The 18,851-nt window shown below is 46.2% G+C and overlaps 1 protein-coding gene across 1 annotated transcript; it reads right to left on the bottom strand.

The window, feature by feature from the left end:
• Positions 1-488: 488 nt before the first annotated feature.
• ZCCHC10 (zinc finger CCHC-type containing 10) lies at positions 489-12,024 on the bottom strand. The gene is made up of 4 exons (XM_071570433.1): positions 11,952-12,024; positions 9,078-9,239; positions 5,583-5,624; positions 489-2,304 (listed from the first exon to the last, which is right to left on the bottom strand). Exons 1-4 carry the CDS (start codon positions 11,990-11,992, stop codon positions 2,034-2,036), a joined length of 516 nt encoding a protein of 171 aa, XP_071426534.1. The 5' UTR covers positions 11,993-12,024; the 3' UTR covers positions 489-2,033.
• Positions 12,025-18,851: the final 6,827 nt, after the last annotated feature.

Raw genomic sequence — 18,851 nt, 5'->3', positions numbered from 1 at the left:
GAGCAAAGGCAGCTTTGCTTGGAATGGGAGGGACTGAAAGCCAGAGCTGTGCAGGGTCTGTCACTGCTGAGTAAATGTAGAAGTTTCTAGTTAGCAGCATTTAATAAAATTAATTATCTTTTAGAGCTTTGGGAGACAGTCCTGAAAGAAGTAGTTCTCCCTTGGAAAAACAATTTGAATCAAAGCATCCAGCAGGAGATGAGGAAGTGATCCAGTGGCACATGAACCAGGGAAAGGCTCTGGCCAAGCTGGTGAGTTTAGTAAGAAGAGGTAAAGACAAAGCAAACAGAAAGGGCAAGTAAAAAAACCCCAAAACAATAAAAATATTGTATATTAATATTTCTTTAAAAAGACCCTGAGTAGAGAGGGATTTCTGGCTGGACAACTCAAGGGGAGCAGTGCTACCCCTCTGTCAGCAGTGCAAAGGCAACTCCAGATGAAACCATCTGCACAAACACCACAAATATTCCACATATTTGCAGGAATCATCAGCTTAGCAACTACTCTTTAATAATTTATTAACTTTTCCCATTAAATTGTATATCCACTCAACAAGACAAACAATTTTCTGGTAGTTTTATTTACAGTCTGCAGCTTGTTCTGTAAAACACAGGAGTGGTCACAGACAGACACACAAAGATTTCCAAACATTTAAATATGTACAGTTTATTCCAAAGTAATTCTACACACTACTTTTCCCCATAAAAATATAAAAAATAGTTTAGTTACTGTATTTTACCTAAAGCAAGATATTTAAGAATTTAAGAATTCTTCCACATGTGATGTCCCCTCCCCAAAAAGGGCACTCCAACAATAAGAAATTTAGGAGATTGCATCACCAGGAAAAACAGGTCACTCCCAATCTGCAACCAGCAATCTCTCTCTGCAGTGTGTTTGGATTCTGCTTTTCTTGGTTCTGTGGGGGTTTTGCACTACTTTGCTTCTCCCCTGGCAGTCCCCAGATCTGCACACGCTGTCACAGACAGTGCCTGATTCCACTGCACTGTAACTCACCACGTGCCCAACAGCACGGGCTGGGGATCCTGCATTACACACATTTCTTGGGAAAAATACCAAAAGGGGAACACTTTCCTTTGGGAATTTAAATTCTTTTCTGCTTTTCTTATTAAGCATCCAATGAAACAGCCCTTTCCCCACCTCCTTGAAAATAGTGCCCAGCTTTGTTACTATTTCTCTGGTTTACTGACCATGTTCTGTATGGGAAGCTGATGGAGTCCTGAAAAACACCCACTCAAGCCCTTGTCTCACTGGGATACGTTTAGTTTACAAAAAAAAGGCACAAGGATGAAACTCCAAAGCAGCATCAGCCCTAATTCACTGCACTGCTGCTTTCTGACACAGACCCCGTGTCTCAGAAAACACTACAAATACACCAGCCAAGGACACAGGAGTGAAGAGCCCTCTGGGCTTGACAAGCACTACATTGATCAGTAACAAATCAACACTAGTTAAATTTCATGTTGCAGTTAAGACTTGACCTGGAAGCATCAGGAAAAGCCATCAGAACACAAGCTCAGCAGCACAGAATCCATTTGTCACCAGCGAGATGGAAGGCCCTGTGTGTGACACATTGTGCATTCAGGTCCAACAATGCACAGCAGCACTGTAAAACTTCTGCTTTTAACAGTTTAGAGGGGTTTTCTCAATGGAAGTGAAGCTGTCATTAACAGAAGAACAGCACATGATGCACAGCATAATCTGCAATAAAAAGCTCTTGCTTTCCAGCATGTAAACATCGAGGTTACTGCACCTTAGCTCGTATAACAAATCTGATGATAGAATTTTTTAGAACTAAAAAAGTAAAATCTTCCATAAAAGGATAAACCACAAAAATACTCTTTCAGTAAGTCTCACGTGCCATTTGATACCTTCCATTTCCTACGAACAACTATGCAAAACACTTAAGAAAGTTTCAGCAGTAGAAATGTTGACCACTGAGCTGTTTGGCCACCGTGTGCTCGACACCTCCGAGCGCTGTCGCTGCCTCCTCTCCAGTCCTGCCCCACCCCAGGCTATTTCTTCTTCCTCTTCTTTGGGGGCTCCTCATCAGAGCTGCTGTCGCTGCTGCTGCTGCTGCTGCTGCTGGAGGAGCTGGAATCTGAGTCGAACTCGGAAGAGGAGGAAGCGCTACTGGAGGAAGGGGAAGATGAGGAGGAAGAGGAGCTCTCGTCACTGTCGCTGTCAGAGGAGGAGGAGGAGGTAGAAGAGTCCTCACTGTCAGAGGATGAGTCACTGGCTGAGCTGTCGCTGCTGCTGCTGCTGGAACTGGTCACGCTTTTGGACCTGGGAGAAAAGACCAGCTGAGAACAGCCCTGCCAGAGCAGCCCCCATCACAGTGTTCTCTGCTGTGTTGCAACCCAAAGATCAATTATCTGGCCTGAGCATTTCCAATCTAAGACAAACTCCTGTGCCCTTCCCTCCCCTTTTCCAACCCTGGACAAAAGGATTTTTCCCAATTCAGCCATGGCAGAGGGACACCACAGACATGACATAATCCAGCAGGACTGCAGAGAGAGGGTAAGTGAGAAAGCTGGCCAGAATCGTGTTCCTAGCAATGACCAGGGGCTTTACTGACCTGGCTGCAGGAGAATCTGAATGTCCTGTACTACCAAAGCCTCGGGGAGAATTAGCCCAGCTCAGTTCTGTGCTCACCACTGCAACACAGAGTGAAATTCTGGCCCTGTAAGAGTCACTGGAGGTTTCAACAGTGATTTCACCAAGGTCAGAAGTGTTCCTGATGAAAACTGTTCTTAGATTACAAATTAGATTGGCCAAAGAGCCCAAATTACCTGCCACTACAGGATGCTTTTGTTTCCCAGGTGGAGAAGAGGTGGAAACAATCCAAGACACAGACAGAATGATGAACACAGCAAAGAGCATTTCTGTATGGTCTGCACATTTTTTTTCATGTTTAGTCCTTGCTGAGGCCGTTTGTTCTCAAGATCAACACCTCTGATTAAGTGAGGCAACATGAACTCCAAGCAAGTACAATTCAATTCTCACATAGATCTTTCTCCTCCTTCCCAAAGTCAGCCAAAGAACATGCAAAATGTAACTTACAATAATGCAGAATCTGCTTTCCATTAGAAAATTAACATAGTATTTTTTTACCAGAGAGCTGTTTAACTGTAACAACTCACGACATGCCCAAGTTAAGGATATTACAGAGAGACTGATACGTTTTTATCATACCAGCCATGTCAGCTGACAGGTGGGTGTGTGTCAAGCTACAACCATGGAAGTTTTATAATGCATCCATAACCTGCTATCTCTCTGTGTGCAGACACAACTGCTGTTTATCTGTTTATTACAGATAAATCTATAAGGGCTGGTTAAATACTTATTGCTTGGGAAAAACTAGTTTTAAGATGAGGAAAACAAAACAAAAAAACTAAACCAAACCAAAAAAAAAAAGGAGGAGTATTTTCAATGGTAATTGAAATAGTAACAACTGAACATCTTTTTCCTAATCACCTCTCACAGCATCCACAGCAGCAGCCCATGGACATCCAGTGTTTAGGTTACAATCCAAACCCCAATCACAGAAACATCAGAATATTGCACTTGAAGCTGTTTCTCTTGGAGAAAAGCAATAGCTGGATCTGGGAGAGGAAACAGGCAGGGACTTGTTTTCAGGTGATGTAACCTGTGGCCTGTTGGCACTTCCAGGAGGACGGAGATGGCAAATACAAAATGTAATGTGAAGTGGGTAACGTGACAATGCAGATTCTACAGGTTGGTGACTGTAAGATCTTGGATCTACCACACCATTGTCAAAGTACAGAATTCCTCCAGCAGGTAACACTCCTCCTCCTCAAAACAAGTTTCCCAGAGCAAACCCCTCATCTGTTGCTGTGCCCCAGAGGCAGGACAAGAGCTGGTGTAACCCAGGCTGTCACCCTGCTCTGTCCAACATCCTTGGCGTCTGAAACCCTCACAGGTGCCACTCACACCCAGCCACAGCTGGGCCTGAGGAAACACGTGAATTAGAACAGATCCCACCCTTCAGACAGGTGGATTCATGTGCGATCCAGTACCAAGTGGGCTTTCCATGGATAGGCAGAGTGTGCCAGGTGGGAATGCTGAAGGACACGTGCACCTGGAAGGCAGCTCTGTGTCACCTGAGGTCATGAGACTCTGCAGCAGCTGCTTTGCCTGAGCCTGTTTTTCTGGTTGAGCCTGAGCTCACCTATTACTGTTTATATCAAAACAAACACACTCTGTGTAAAAGGTTTGTGCTCCTCCTGCCAGAACCCAAACTTTTGTGTAGTTTTATTTTAAATCTGGAACATACATATTCAGTGGTAACTCTCTGCTGAATTGTCCTCATTTAATGCTTCCCATATAATAAAAATATAACTAGTGAACTATTAGTAAAGGAGTTTATATTCATGGATTTGGGGCTTGCATGAAAACAGGAGAATAATTCAAATCTGAAAGTGTTTTAAAATTTCGAAGAAAAAGTGACCAAGAACCCTTTTGCTCTCTTTATTTTGCACTGGTTTGGAGCTACAATACTGTGAAAATAATTCTGCCAGTAGAGGCTGCAGCAGCTGAGGAAGTTGAGGTAGGAAAGGGCCTGTTACACTGTTTAGAAATCAGTCAATTTATGATCTCACCAGTCCGAAGTAACTCCAACAATAAATGGGCACTACTGAAAAAGGAGCCTGTGATAAAACACTCTCTGAAAGCCAAACATCCCAAAAAGCCTCACTCCACACAGCAGCCTGAAATAGGCACGTTTTAAAGATCTGCTGTGCCTTATTCCCTGACTGCCACACACAGCAAGAGGCCTCCTGAAAACTGGTTTTAGATCAGACTTAGAGAACTGACATTTAGATGGGAGGAGATACTGAAGCTGTTTCTGGACAGACATTCCCCCCTGGAGTAAAACTCGACCAGCAGGAATGTTACAGCCACAGTTCTGGCTGCTCCTCTGCTAATAAAGCAAATTCCCAAGCAAACATTAATGCAAAGTGAAGTACAAACAATGTCAAGAGAGTTCTCGGCTCCAACTAATACTTGAAGCAGAGGAAGGTTTATTCCCTGGATATTGGGTTGGGATTGAGGTGGTTTTATTTGGTTTTGGGGTTGGGTTTTTGGTTTTTAGATGCTTTACTTCATTCTCTAGGCAAGGCTGCAGAGAGGGAGAGGCAGCTGGCAAGAGGGATTGAAAACAACAAAAGACAGAGCAGGATGGGCAGGTGGAGCAATGACAGACCAGGACACACCGTGCCAGTCTTGCACAGCTGTTTCAGAGACACTTGATGGACTTTGAGGCAGAAATAAAAGTATTTTTATCATTAAAGCAAGAACATGCAGAGGTAGGACAATCAGGAGGAAGCAAAGCAGAGAACAAGGAGTTTGGAGTTTTTGGGCAGGGAGGAATAGAACTTCTCCAAATGTCTGTCAGACAAAAGCCTGTAACAGGCTCAGAGCAGTAAAACCAACACTTATTTGCAATGTTGACTTTCCCCACCCTCTCCCAAGCTCCTGATGCAACACCCAGGGCAGGAGCCCAGCCTGGAACAGCTGCACCATTTGCCATCAGTCCCACATACCTTTTTTTCTTGGTCTTCTTTTCTACTGCACTTTCTCCAGCACTAATTAAGGGGGGAAAAATAATGGCTTTGATTAATGCAGTAGGAAAATGAAATCAATAACAGCATAGAGGGGCCGAGTTTAGTACGAGCAGAGTGGTGTCCCCCTGGCAGAGCCACAAGGGCACCAGGCAGCTCCTCTGAGTCCTCTGCAAACCAGAGCAACAACGACAAGGCAGGGGAGAAAAAATCCCAAACAGCAAATCACCTCTAATTTCCTGTGTTATGGATGCTTTACTCTAATCTTTGCTCCATTTTATATGGACAACAGCATTTAGGGATAGGAAAGGCACAGGAGAAAAGGACAAAAAAATTGTATATAACTACATTTAGCAATAACTGAATTGATTGAAACGATGGGTAAAACACTAATTAGCTGCAGTTCTCACATTTGTCAAGTACAAAAAGAAACAGGAAAATTTATTTATATTGATGCTTTTCACATATGTGTCTTTCAGATTTCCACTTTTCATCCACTCACATGCAGTTTTAAAGGTGACAGAGAAGAAAGTTTCTTTTAACAAAACACAGGGAATTTTTCAGTTTTTTTAAAGCAATCTTCACTGCTGGATTTTCTTTTTCTAAAGAAAACAAAATTCTTTCAGTCAAACATACCAGTCAGGTGCTGTTTCCAATCCATTGCAGATAAACAGCACATAATTCAATGTGGAATGTACCTGTGTGATTCAAGGATTCCCTCATCACATCCTTACAACACAACCTGCCACTGACCTATGAGGAAGGTGTACATTGTCATGGGCCAGGACACCTTTTTTGCTCAACTGAAACCTGTTATTAGAAGGCATTTTAAATACATAAAAAGAGAAGTGAAAACTAAAAATGTATTTCATTCAGACACCAGGAACCAGTAAGTGCTGATAAAGACTCCAGAAAGGGTAGAAATAAGACAGTGTTAACTGTAACTTACAATGTATTTCAATAAAAGTTCAGTGCTCTTTGTATGCAAGAAAAATGAGATTTTTCCAATTTTTTTATTTTCACATATGAAAATAAAACAGTATCATCACACAGATGAGTTTTTCACGCTCCCTGTGGGCAAGAGGAAGATTCCCTGATATTCAAATTCCAATCCAAGCTACAATCTCTCCTGCCCACATTTACATTCCTAAGGTCACCAGGTGTCCACAGGTAAGAGAAGTCACTGAGAACCAGAATTAAACCCCAAAGCACCTTTGAGAAGACAGGACCTAACTGAGTGTGTGAGCAGTCCAGGCACAGGGTGTGCCCCCCGTGGTGTGCAAGGTGGGGGTTATCACAGGAGCCTCTGCAGGTGAGAGAGCTCAGGCCCTGCAGCCAGACCCACTCTGGGCACTCCCCGTGGCCCCCACTGCCCTCAGAGCCAGAAATCACCCTCTGGGGCAGGAACAGTGCTCAGGAATGAGCATTTCCCACCTTTACTCCCCTCCCAACTCCTGCTCCAGGCTGGGCAGGCAGTGAGGGGTTCACTGACACCTCCAGAGTGTCCATCGGCATCGGGGGGGTCAACACTGAGCAAACAGAGGGATCCTGGGACAACCACGAAATGAGTTCATGCTGAAAGAGCTTGGATGTGGTTGTCAAAAGTAAATATTGACCTTATTAGGCCGTGTTTGCCTTCTGGTTAATGATTCCTGTGTGGATCTTTAAAGGTGGTGACACAAGTGCTCCGAAGCAGAGCTGTGGGAGACACAACTTCCCCTGATAAGGAAGAACCTTCCAACACAAGTGATATAAAAAGCAAAAGTGGGACCCAGGAAGTTGTTTGTCCACGAATTAAAAACCTTCATCCTTGAAGTGTAACACTGGCACCCAAGGAACAGGATCCCTCGTGGCACAGCTAAGGAGCTTATGGTTATACAACCCCTGTGAACCAGCCCAATTTAACCAGGATTAAACTCTGCTCCCACCTAAGGATTACTCATCTTCCATTTACAAGATGACTTTTCCCAGCTCATGCCCCTCACACTGGGGACTGTTACAGCCCAAAACCTCCCTTTGTGACAGACTGGACAGCCCCAGAATTCCTACACAAAATTATCCCACTCTCAGGCTCAAGCACAAGGACCAGGCTACAAGGAATGTCACCCTTGACCATCCTTCAGTGCCAGCCTGCAGAATTCACCAGAAATGGGGCAGGAAAGGAACAAGGGAAAAATCTGAGTCTTAAACTTTGCCTAAAAACCTGAGTCTCTGAAGAAGTCACTCAAACTCTGTCTCCAAGAGGAGCAAATTCAGAGCCCAAGCACTCCTGATGTCTGTCTACAGCACTGGGTGATTCTAATTACTTCAGAATTACTCACTGGATCAAAATTAATTTCAAAATCAAACATTTTAAGCCGCTCTGATCACAGGCTGATGAGCCTCCACTTCAGGCAGGGTTTCAGCCTGTGACTCACAATTTCTGCCTGAGCTGGAAGTGCTGGCAGAGCCAAAGCAGCCCCATCTGCCAGGGGTGCCACCCTTCCCTCCCCCACTGGCACAGCAGCAACAGGTGGGAATACTCCATAACTCACATCCTGGCACTGGGATGACTCACACAGTGGCACTGACTGAGGGCACAGCTCCAAACCCTCAGCAGTTCCAGCTGCAAGGGCTGGAGGGACCCCACACTGTCCCTGTGGGGCTGAGGCAGCACCTCTCCAGCTGCCAAAGCCAGACTGGAGTTGCAGTGGAAGGAATGACCCTCACACACAGGAATTCCACAGAAAACTGGTGTGTTACAGTATGTCTTGTTAAAACAATTACTAACCTTGGGGGGAGAACTAAAGTGAACTCAGAGCAAAGCACACAGGAAATCACACACCACATACAGAGTTTCATTTAAATTCCTCTGTTTATCTGCATCTTCCACTTTCTCAGATGTCAAAACAGGAAATAATTATGCAATTGAGTGAGATGTTGTTACTTTGTGCTTGAGAGTTAAAACCACCTGAGCTGTTTCAGCAGAGCAGCTCCCAGGGAGCAGCAGGAGCTGGGCTGGCACTGACACTCTCAGGTTGTGCCCACAAAACCAGGTTTAGCTCCACATCCCACCAGCAAACCTGAACAGAAGGGCAAGAATTGCCTCTCTGTCACAAACACATTTACATCTCCACACCAGCTGTACCAGCACGTGAACAGGACACCAAGTAACCAAGAAATCCAGGAAACTGTTCCATCAAAAAATGGCTCCCATTATTTCACCTTGGGCTTAGTGGATGTATTTTGGCTACAGACAGACCAGAATATTTATAAGTGTATTTCAGAGGAGCAGGTGTTAATGAAAGACTTTAGTTAATTAAATGTTAACTTTAATTCTGTGGGACCTGAGTGTACATATTCCACCTGACACACAAATCAGCTCTAACATTAAGCAAACATCACATTCTGGAGGAAAAGATCACAGAAGATGGTCTGGGACACCATCTTTGCTTTTATTTCCTTAATAAACCAGACATTTAATCCTGTCAATCTTACCTCTGTTGTAGCAATAGTTGTTTTTCTTTCTCTTTCAGGATTTTGGCCAGTTGAGCTGTCCTTGAAGGCCTGTGCAGGTACTTCCTCTTCCCTGTACATTCATATGTCCAGTGGCCAAACTCCAGACACTTCTGACATCTCACATGCTGCTTGTTTGCCTCCCTAGGAAAGGGCACAGTAGCTTAAGTGACTCATTCCAAGCCTGTTCTACCCAGAGTAAAAACATTTACTTTTTATCATGTGATTTTTAACAGCATCAAAGGATGATTGAACCAGATGTTAGAGGAGCTTCAGCTCTTCCCTTAGGGAAGGACCCCAACAGTGACAGCAGGAACAGACAGAACTGAAACAGATCTTCCTTTATGGAAACATTTCACATGGCAACAACTACACTGCATACAATTTGCAGGTGGTTGTAATTACTTCAGGTAAATAATTGAAATTGTGGTAAAAATAAAATGAAATTATGAAATTTTGGCTAACACAGCCAAAAGCAGCAGGTGTTTTTGGGGTTTTTTTCTCAAATGTTAGAATTTAACACTCGGGTACCAAACTGCCCAATTCCCACAAACAGCCTGGAACTCTCAGAGGTGCTCCTGGTTGTAGTTTATTTGGATTTACTAAGGTTCCTTAAAGCCTGGAAGAAGGTTTATCTCAGGAACAACCAGATTCCTGCTCTCTTTGTGCATAATAACCCAGCCAGACCCCCCTGTACCCTCCAACACCTGCACTGTCAGTGACATTTCACATCCACGTTTCAGTGTGTAAAACCCTGTGGGTATTTTTAGAAATCCAGGAAGGGAAAACACTCCTATTTCCATACTCGAGCTCTTAAGCTGCTGTTGTGCAGCTTTGCAAAGCCATTTCCCCTCCTCCTTTACAAATAAGGAAACTCACACACAGCCAAGGGACTGCTCAAGGTCAGGGTTAAAATTAGTTCAGCAGCAGGACTGGCACTCCTGTTCAGCTCCTGGGCACTGCTGCCACCTCTTGCCACTTTCTGGTGTTTTCCCAAGCACCAAAACACATTTTTTCCAAGGCCAGCCTATCTAAACTGTCTGTAATTACAGCCTGGCTGTACCAGGAGGCTCCCAGTCTGCTCATTTAGTGAGAATAAAGGGACAGACCAGCAGTGAACACTCTTCCCTCAGCAGGAGTGTTGCACTTCCAGCCAAGGTGACCTCAGCACTGTCTGGAACTGCCTGAAGGGAAGTTCTGGCCAGGTGGGGGTTGGTCTCTTCTCCCAGGCACTCAGCAACAGGACAAGGGGGCACAGGCTCAAGCTCTGCCAGGGGAAATTCAAGTTGGAGATCAGAAAAAAATTCTTTGCAGAGAGAGTGCTCAGGCATTGGAATGGGCTGCCCAGAGAGGGGGTGGATTCCCCATCCCTGGAGGTTTCTAACCTGAGATTGGCCGTGGCACTGAGTGCCATGATCTGGTAAAGGGACTGGAGTTGGACCAAGGGTTGGACTTGATGATCTCGGAGGTCTTTTCCAACCCAATCCATTCTGTGGTAATTCCTTCTCCCTCAGCCTCAGCCACCTGTTGTGGCAGTTCCTGTGGGGAACCTTGTTCTGAACATCCATCACTCCTCCCATGCAAAGAGCCTTGGAAATATTCAGCTAAAACTGCACTTAAAAACGAATTAAACTCCCACCCTGCACAGCACAATGGACTTGACTTGGGCAGGAATGTCTGGGAGGGAACAAACCCAACAGCTCTGAGTGATTTGTTTGTCCTTGTCCTGCCTGGCCCTTCTGGCTCTGCCGGGGCAGCCACACAAAGGCAGGGACGACCCTCCCTCCTCTTCATCCACACACCCCCCAAAGTCAGTTCTTCTCTCTCACACCAGCCCAGACAGGAACAACATGGAAGTTCAAAGCAACAACAACATAACCTGATGTTTCCAGGGCTTTGGTTCTGCTCCCACGAGCAGAGCAGAGAATTCCATGGAGGCTAAAAAGGCCCTCAAAGAACGTAAGTAATGACCAGAACACCAGACCTGCTCAACAGCTGCAGATCTACAAACACATCAGCACTAACGAGTTTAACACTAAGGAGAGCACAAAACTTTTAGCAGAGGATCAGTGATCCCAACCCAGGAGCAAAGGCTGCAGAGGGACAGCTCGGAACCCACCAAGCACATAAAAACACCAAATCTGAGAAACAATCCCTTGACTCAAATAAAACAGCAACTTAAGAGAGCAAGTATTCCATCAGTACTTTAAAATCTCAAGTTACTTTCCAGTGGAAAATAGAAAAAAGATTATTACTAAATCATGGGAAAAAAGGGGAAGAATGCAGGAACCATCCACATTCTGCCCAACTCTTGTGAACAGGCAAAAAAACCCCCAAATCACAGTCAAAAAGCTGAAACACGAGAAATAAATTAATCTAAGGTAGAAAAAAAATCAAACCCCAACATCCAAACTTCCAAACAACTGCAAGGCCGAGGTCGGCAGCACGTGGGAGTGAGACACTTTTCAAACAAGCACAAACGTGTTTTCCCTCATCTCATTGCGGGGGGAACGACTTGACCGCAACATCCGCGCTGAACGTCCCTTGCCTTTTCCCCCCACTCTGTAACTGTGTCACAACACGACCCCGCAGCCTGTTCCCCTCCCCTGCCCTGCCCTGCCCTGCCGGGCGATGCGGGACAGCCCCCGGGCCGCTCCCGTCCCTTTCCCCGGCTCTGGAGCCGCGGGATGCCCCGGGCCGGACCGGGCGCACGGGGAACCCCCAGCCCAGCGCTGCCCGCGCGCGGGACACCCCAGCTCCCCATCGTTCCACCCCAGGAATGCTCCAGGACTTTGGGGGGTTCCCTGAGCCGAGCAGCGCGGGCGGGGAGCGCTCTGAGCTCCCTGGGCCACTCACGCCTGTCTGCGGGCGATCAGCCGGTGCATGGGCGTCGCCATCTTAGCGCCCGGGACGGAAGTGAGGGCGCCGTGGGGAGTGCCGGGAAGTGTGGCGGGAGCGGGGCATGCCGGGACAGGCCGCCCGCCGCCATAGAGAGCGAGCCCTGCGCGGCCAGAGCGGCCCCGCCCGCGCGCTGCGCTCTCGTGCGCCCCCTGCCGGCCCCGCCCGCCACTGCCGCGCCCGACCCGGTCCCTGTTCTGGTCCCGGTCCCTGTTCTGGTCCCTGTTCTATCCCTGTCCCTGTTCTGATCCAGGTCCCTGTTCTGGTCCCGGTCCCTGTTCTATCCCTGTCCCTGTTCTGGTCCCGGTCCCCGTTCTGGTCCCTGTCCCTGTTCTGGTCCCTGTCTCTGTTCTGGTCCCTGTTCTGATCCTGGTCCCTGTTCTGATTGCTGTTCGTGTCCTATCCCTGTCCCTGTCCCAGTCCCTATCCCTCTCCCTATTCCAGTCCTCGTGCCTGCCTTAGCCCTGTTCCTGTCCTTATTAATGTTCCTGTCTCTATCCCTGCCCCATCCCTGTCCTTGTCCCTATCCCTGTCCCTGTCCCAACCCCACCTCAGCCCCACGCTCTCCCCTCTCCCAAGTCCCCGCTGTCCTCTCCGTTCACTCCGCCCTCATTATCCCTCCTAAACATTTACTAACACGTTAATTTTTAGCCACTCACATTTTTACCCCACACTGAGAAAAAGAAATCTCAGTTTACTCGAGAACGTCAGTTCTGGTCCAGGTGCAAAGCCCCAGCTCGATGATCCCTTAAACCTCCTCAGGGTCTGAGGATGTGATAAATCATGGAACATCCCGAGCTGGATGCACAAGGATGCTGAGTCCAATCCTGGCCCTGCATGGGACAGTCCCAAAAACCCCACTATGTCACATTCGTGTCAACAAAATGCATCCCAAACTGGATTGTAAGGAAATACAGCTCAGATGGATCTGGGATTTGTAAGGCAAACCTTCCTTCCCCCCGTCAGCCCAGGCTGCAGCCCCCAGAAATTCCAGCCGCAGGAATCCTGGCTCCCACATCATCCCCCTTGTCTCTGGCAGGACAGGAGAGATTTTGGCACAGAGAAGAGCAGGAGGAGCAGCAGGAGCTCTCTGGCACCTGGCAGGCACTCCTCGGGAATGTGTGCCAGCTGGAACGAGCAGGGCAGCCAAGGAAGGGCCACAAGGAATGTGGCTCCATGTATTGGCTTTGTCAAAAGTCATTGTTCTCTCACAGGATCAGTTTTAAAATGATATCTTAATTTTTGTGAAAAAAATCATCAGGAAAGTATTTTTAATGCTGAATTGTGATTATTCCTCCTGTTAGTACCCTGGAAGTACTTTATATCCCATTAATATCCTGGGGGTACTTTGTATCCCACCATTTTCAGTATTAATTCAGAACTATCCTGTCACTGGCACAAGAGGCAATAAACAGGCACTGAGTGAAATAAATGAACTGTTACCCATTTGCCAAGTTGAAGTTCAAGTTGGACACAGATATAATTAATTAATAATTAAAAAGATGAAAATAAATAAAATTAACCACACAGACACAATGTAAGATATCAGAAAGTATCAAATAAAATATCTGAAAGGAATGATATTACCAAACCAGGTTTTATGTCTCTAATTAAAGCTTTTCCCAATGCAATTCTCTTGCCAGCACACCTGGAGTTTGAATTTCCAGGTAAGAACCTCATATTTCCCAGGAAACAATGGCACACCTGTAGCTCCAGAGGGAAACCCAAGAGCAGGGCAGGGTGTTGGGGGCAGTGGAGCTGCACAACAGGACCCGAGGGAAAGGGTTACTGGGAAGTCTGGAACAGCTCTGGGCTGTTGTGTGTTCCATCTAGGGCTGAATCCAGCTGGGGTTACTGAACCAAATACTGAAAACATTCAAAGGAGGTTTTTCTCAAAGCTTTTCTCCCTTTTCCAAACACTGATTGGCCTAATGGAACATCTCACCTACAGAGCCTTCCTTAAAAACCCATCAACTTAAAAACATGAAAATCCCACTGTTCCTCTTCTTTCCAATGTTCTTCACCACAAAACAAACCCAGAACAGGCAAGTGAAAGGAGCACCCTCTGCAGTGCCCCTGGGCATGGACAGGGTCCCTGCTGGGCCCTGAGCAAAACTCCCACCTCCCACTGCCTGGACACCATTTCTGTGATGGTTCCCCACGTTGTGATGGAGATTTCAGGGATCAGCATCTTTTAGAACATCAGGGGAGGGAACCCCACGTAAGATCCCATCTGTTGGGATATTTCAGATGACTTGCTTATGAGAAGCAGAAATATGGGAATCCCTGCCTAGGCATAAAATAAAGCAACACAAGTTCAAAATCTTTATGTTTTAATGCCTCAGGTTCCCAAGCAAGATGGGCTCCCCCATTCCCTCCTCTGTGCATTTTCCTTGCAGCATAAATTGCTGAACACTCTTGTTCATTGCTGACATGATATTTGTGTGGTGAAAAGGGTCTCCTCTTCCAGCAGAGTCCCAAAAAGGATTTGTTTCAACTACTTAGTAGATAAGGGAAGATCTGGCAAAAATAAAAGTATTTATAATACATCTAAAGTTAATACCAGTCTGGATGTAGGTCTGTTCTAGTAAAATCAATGCAGACACTCAATGTTTGTATCAGTAACTAAAAGCAGACATAGTTCTATGTATTAAAATTCCAGGCTTGCATAATTCCAGACTCTGTTGGCATCCACCATATAAACAGACAGTTAAAGGATGGTACAGCTGAAAGGAAAAGGATAGAACTGATTTGAACCATTACTTGGTGTTCTCTTGAAGGAACCTTGTGGAGCCTGAAACCAGATTAGTCTTCACTAGGTCAGCTGTTGTAAAAGTAATGTGAGGTATAATGAACCCCCAAAATCTGTAATCTCTGTGGACACTCCATCACGTCTCTCTTTGAAATTAAAAGAAAAAAATAGGCTTTGCTATTAGAATGTATTTAAGTTAATTAAATTGATGAGCTGTGAGGTTGGCACGTACACCCCTGTCCAAGAGGGGGGAGCTTTGCTATGGGCTGGTTATCCTGACTGTGCCCTCAGCCAGTGCCTGCTGGGCACTGTTCCTTGCTCCAGCCTGGAAAGCTCTGCCCTATTTTTGGATCCTCAGCTCACATTTGGCAAACACTGAGCACATCCCTGTGTCACCAGATCCCAAATGTCTCCCAGTGGAGTGTAAATCACATTGAAGTAGCAGGGACGTCACCTGTGTGCGGTTTGTGGCAGGTCACATCACTAAGTGTGTCACTGGAATGGGTGATGTGGATCCAGAGCTAATTCCAATGTTTCCCATTCCCGGGCACAGCGCCAGCAGCCTCTGTGTTCACAGGAGCCTCAGCCACAGATGGTGGATGTGGGATGGGGCTCCCAATCCAAATGCAAGGAGAGGGAAAGGCTGTCACCAACACCACACGTGTGTGCACAGCACACAAAACTCTGGAACTTTTAGGAGGCTTGTGGAGAGTCTGCAAGGAGAAAATCGGGGCTGAGCTCCCATGCACAGCCTTTCACCCATCTGAGATGGGCTCATGGCCCCAGCTCTCCGTCCATGAGCAGCACAAGCACTGCCCCCATGGAAAAGGGCACAGCAAGGACAGACTGTGGCCTCAGTCCTGCCTCTGTTGGGATCTGCGTGCTCTGGGATGACAGAGCTCAGAGTTACCCCTTGGGTGCTGCTGCTGCCTCCAGTTATGTGGGAACTGTTTCACAGAATCCCAGCTTAAGCTGATCTACATTTAACTCTGCTTCCTTCTCCCAGCTCTCCTTGGCAGACCTTCCAGAGCTTGATTGCTCCAATTGCTCCAGGATACCCCTGCTTTCTGGTTTAATTTATGGGTGATCAGCTGATTTATCCATTTGTTACCAGCTGCTCCTTGGTTTAATTACTTATTCCCCTCCTCATGTGTTTGCTTTCCACTCCTGACCAGCCACGTCAGGTGCAGGTCAATCTCCTCTGTCATTATTTCCTACTGAAGTGCTTCCAGCTTTTTGCTCTTAGTCCAGGTGTCCATGACGTTAATCTTTGTGTCACTGAACTTAATTGCAGCCTCACTACTCCATTCGCTGGGATCACACAGTCTTTCACTGATAATTGTTTGTCACATGAATAAATGTAATCACAAGTCAAAAATTGCTCTCCTAAAGTCTTGCACTCTGTGAAGGGCTGTACACTCACATGGAGTGTTTATAGTGTTACTTTCTTTAACACACACACTTTCTTTAACATACACAAATACCTTGAAATCAGATGAACCCACCTTTACTTCATCAATAAGTTTCAAATTCTGTCTATGGACTCACAGCTCCACTCAGTGCCCCAGAATTCCACAGGGAGGCTGACACAGGAATTACACCCTGTCCAAATGAAGCCTTTCACATTTTCCTGCCACATTCCATGGTCCCACAGGCTGAGGAGGATCTCACATGCTCAAACCCCATTCAGACAGGCTGCCCCAGGGCACTAATTTCCAGTGTTAGGAAATACATGAAAATTATGAACTAGCCCTAATTATCCAGTGATGATGTGTGTGTAATACACAACATCCAGGAGCAAAGCATTATTTCAAATAATTTATATATTCCTTAGACTTATGCCTTTGTTGTTACAACAGCCATCACTTTCCAACATTGTTTTTGTAGCCGTTTTTCTCCTTTTTTTCTATTTGCTTTTATTATGTTTCTTTGGGAATGTTCAGTTGGCTGGTTTGGGGTTGGTTTGATGGGCAGACATCCAGCTCTGATGGCTTAATTTGTAAACACAGGAAATCTAATTATCTTTCAAGTTCGATGGAAAATTATGGAAGGCAGAATAAAAGGGAGATTTACCTTTTCAGCACTTATTTCCCTGCAAATTCTGGAGGTAACAGAACTGGTGGAACTCGACTCCCAGGGAACCTTTGGAGGCACAGAGAGGTGGGATTTCAGAGAACTGGGTTATGTGCAGCACGATTCATATCCGAGCTCTGGGAAACTTTATATCCCAGATCCCTCAGCTGAGGGGATCACAAAGCCCATTTCTATTTGAATATCCCAGAATAGCCAATGAACCACACACTGGGTGATGTGCAAGGGCTATTTCCAGCAGCCCAAAGAATAGCCTGTGACAGGCACCAGCCAGGGGTTATTTTAAGCCCATATTTGTGGTCGTGCTTGGCCCTTCATTAATGAATTGCAAGACTGACCTGGAGTTGGGATGAACTGTAAACTGAGGCTGGAGGTGCTGGGGGAACTGGGACACCCTGTGGTGGGAGATTTGCAGCAAGCAGGCACTGAAATGATGTACCTGTTTTGCTTAGAGATCATAAAGGAGGATGTGAAATGTGCCAGGCAAGGATTTATTTGTGAAGCTCCCTGGATGAGTAAGTTTTGGGAAAGTCTTGGGGCTACAAATTGAGATCAGGACAAACCAAGGCACAGGTTGAGCAAAGCACTGAAAAAAGCACGAAGTGGATACTCTGAAAAACAAATAAAATCACTCATAGCGCACAAATTAACATCAGTCTTTACCCGTTTTTTATTCCCCTGGTTTTTGAGGGTGACAAACCTGTAACACCTGCCAGGCCACAGGACACCCCTTTGCAGCTCTGAGTACTGGGATGGTGTCACAGACATCAACACCAACTTATTCCTACTTTAAAAACAGCCATGAGTTTTGGACCACATTATCATCACAGTTTGAGTACATTCCCTGAGCTGAGTTACCCCTGAGGGTGCTTTGCTGTTCCATTCACAGTTGCTCTCTCTCTGCAAATCACTCTTCACCAGGGAAGGAAAGATAAAGCTTATTAAAGAATATATATTACAGAAGTTCAGGATAAGCTGCGTGTCTTTCAGCTGTCATCAAATCCTAATTATTGCTTAGAAATAGATACAACAGTCTGCTCATGTTTTGTACACTAGAAGTCTCACTTCTTACAAGAAAAAACGTTCAGAAAATAGAGTGGGGAGAACTGTGGGACCTGCTTCACTTTGATGACTACATCACAACTCCTCAGGGTTTGGGTTGATTTATTTATTTTTAGCCTGGCTGAAGGCTGTATGTGGTGACCAGAACTGTCTGGGCTGGCAGGGCCTCTCTCCCCCACCTCCCTCCTGAGGGCAGAATCCCTGGCAAAGTCCCAGGGCCGTGTCCCAGCCCAGGGTCAGCGGTCACATCGGGGCACCCAGACACAGATCCCCTCTGGCTCCAGACTCTGCCTCCTGGCTCTGCCTTTCAAAAGGAAAGTGAAAAATGTAAGAGCAGACTGGGTTCCTGGTGCTGTGGGTTGTACAATATTCCCACACGGAGCAGCGGCCAATTCCTCTCCTTGGCACCTCGCCCTGTGCTCAAGGACGGCCGAGGTCAAACACCTCATTAATATCCTGTCATTAGCACCGTGATGCAATTCCCAGCCCACCAGCAGCTGCCAGAGCCGCTCTGGGGCGAGTCCTTCCTGCCTGGAAGATTGGATTTCTCCACCACGTGTTTTCTGTGTCACTAAAACAAGGAGCAGGGATGTAAATACAGCACTGGGAACTTGGTAACGTGCTGTTTATAACACACGGCACTGACGTACTCTTGGCATGTTTTATATCAGAATTTAAAGCATTCCCAAGCATTCCATTGCACCAGATCCACGGATGGAAGTCTCAGAATTAGGTTTGTGTTAGGAGGAATCCACCATTCCCCCGTGGTTTCATCCCAAAACATTCCCCTCGGCAGAGCCTTCCCTGAGCTGGGTGTCCATTTCTCCCACCACCACTGGGACCATGGAATGTGCTGGAACTTCTTTTTTTTTTTTTTTTTTAATTTTATTTAGCTTTTTAGGAATTCCTGATCCATAAAAGGACTTTTCTTCAGCACACCCACAAAGCACTTG

The sequence above is a fragment of the Pithys albifrons genome, chromosome 15, assembly GCF_047495875.1.
Source record: "Pithys albifrons albifrons isolate INPA30051 chromosome 15, PitAlb_v1, whole genome shotgun sequence".
NCBI lineage: Eukaryota > Metazoa > Chordata > Aves > Passeriformes > Thamnophilidae > Pithys > Pithys albifrons.
The sequence above is the reverse complement of the archived record's forward strand: the minus strand, read 5'-3'. Positions and strand labels throughout refer to the sequence as shown.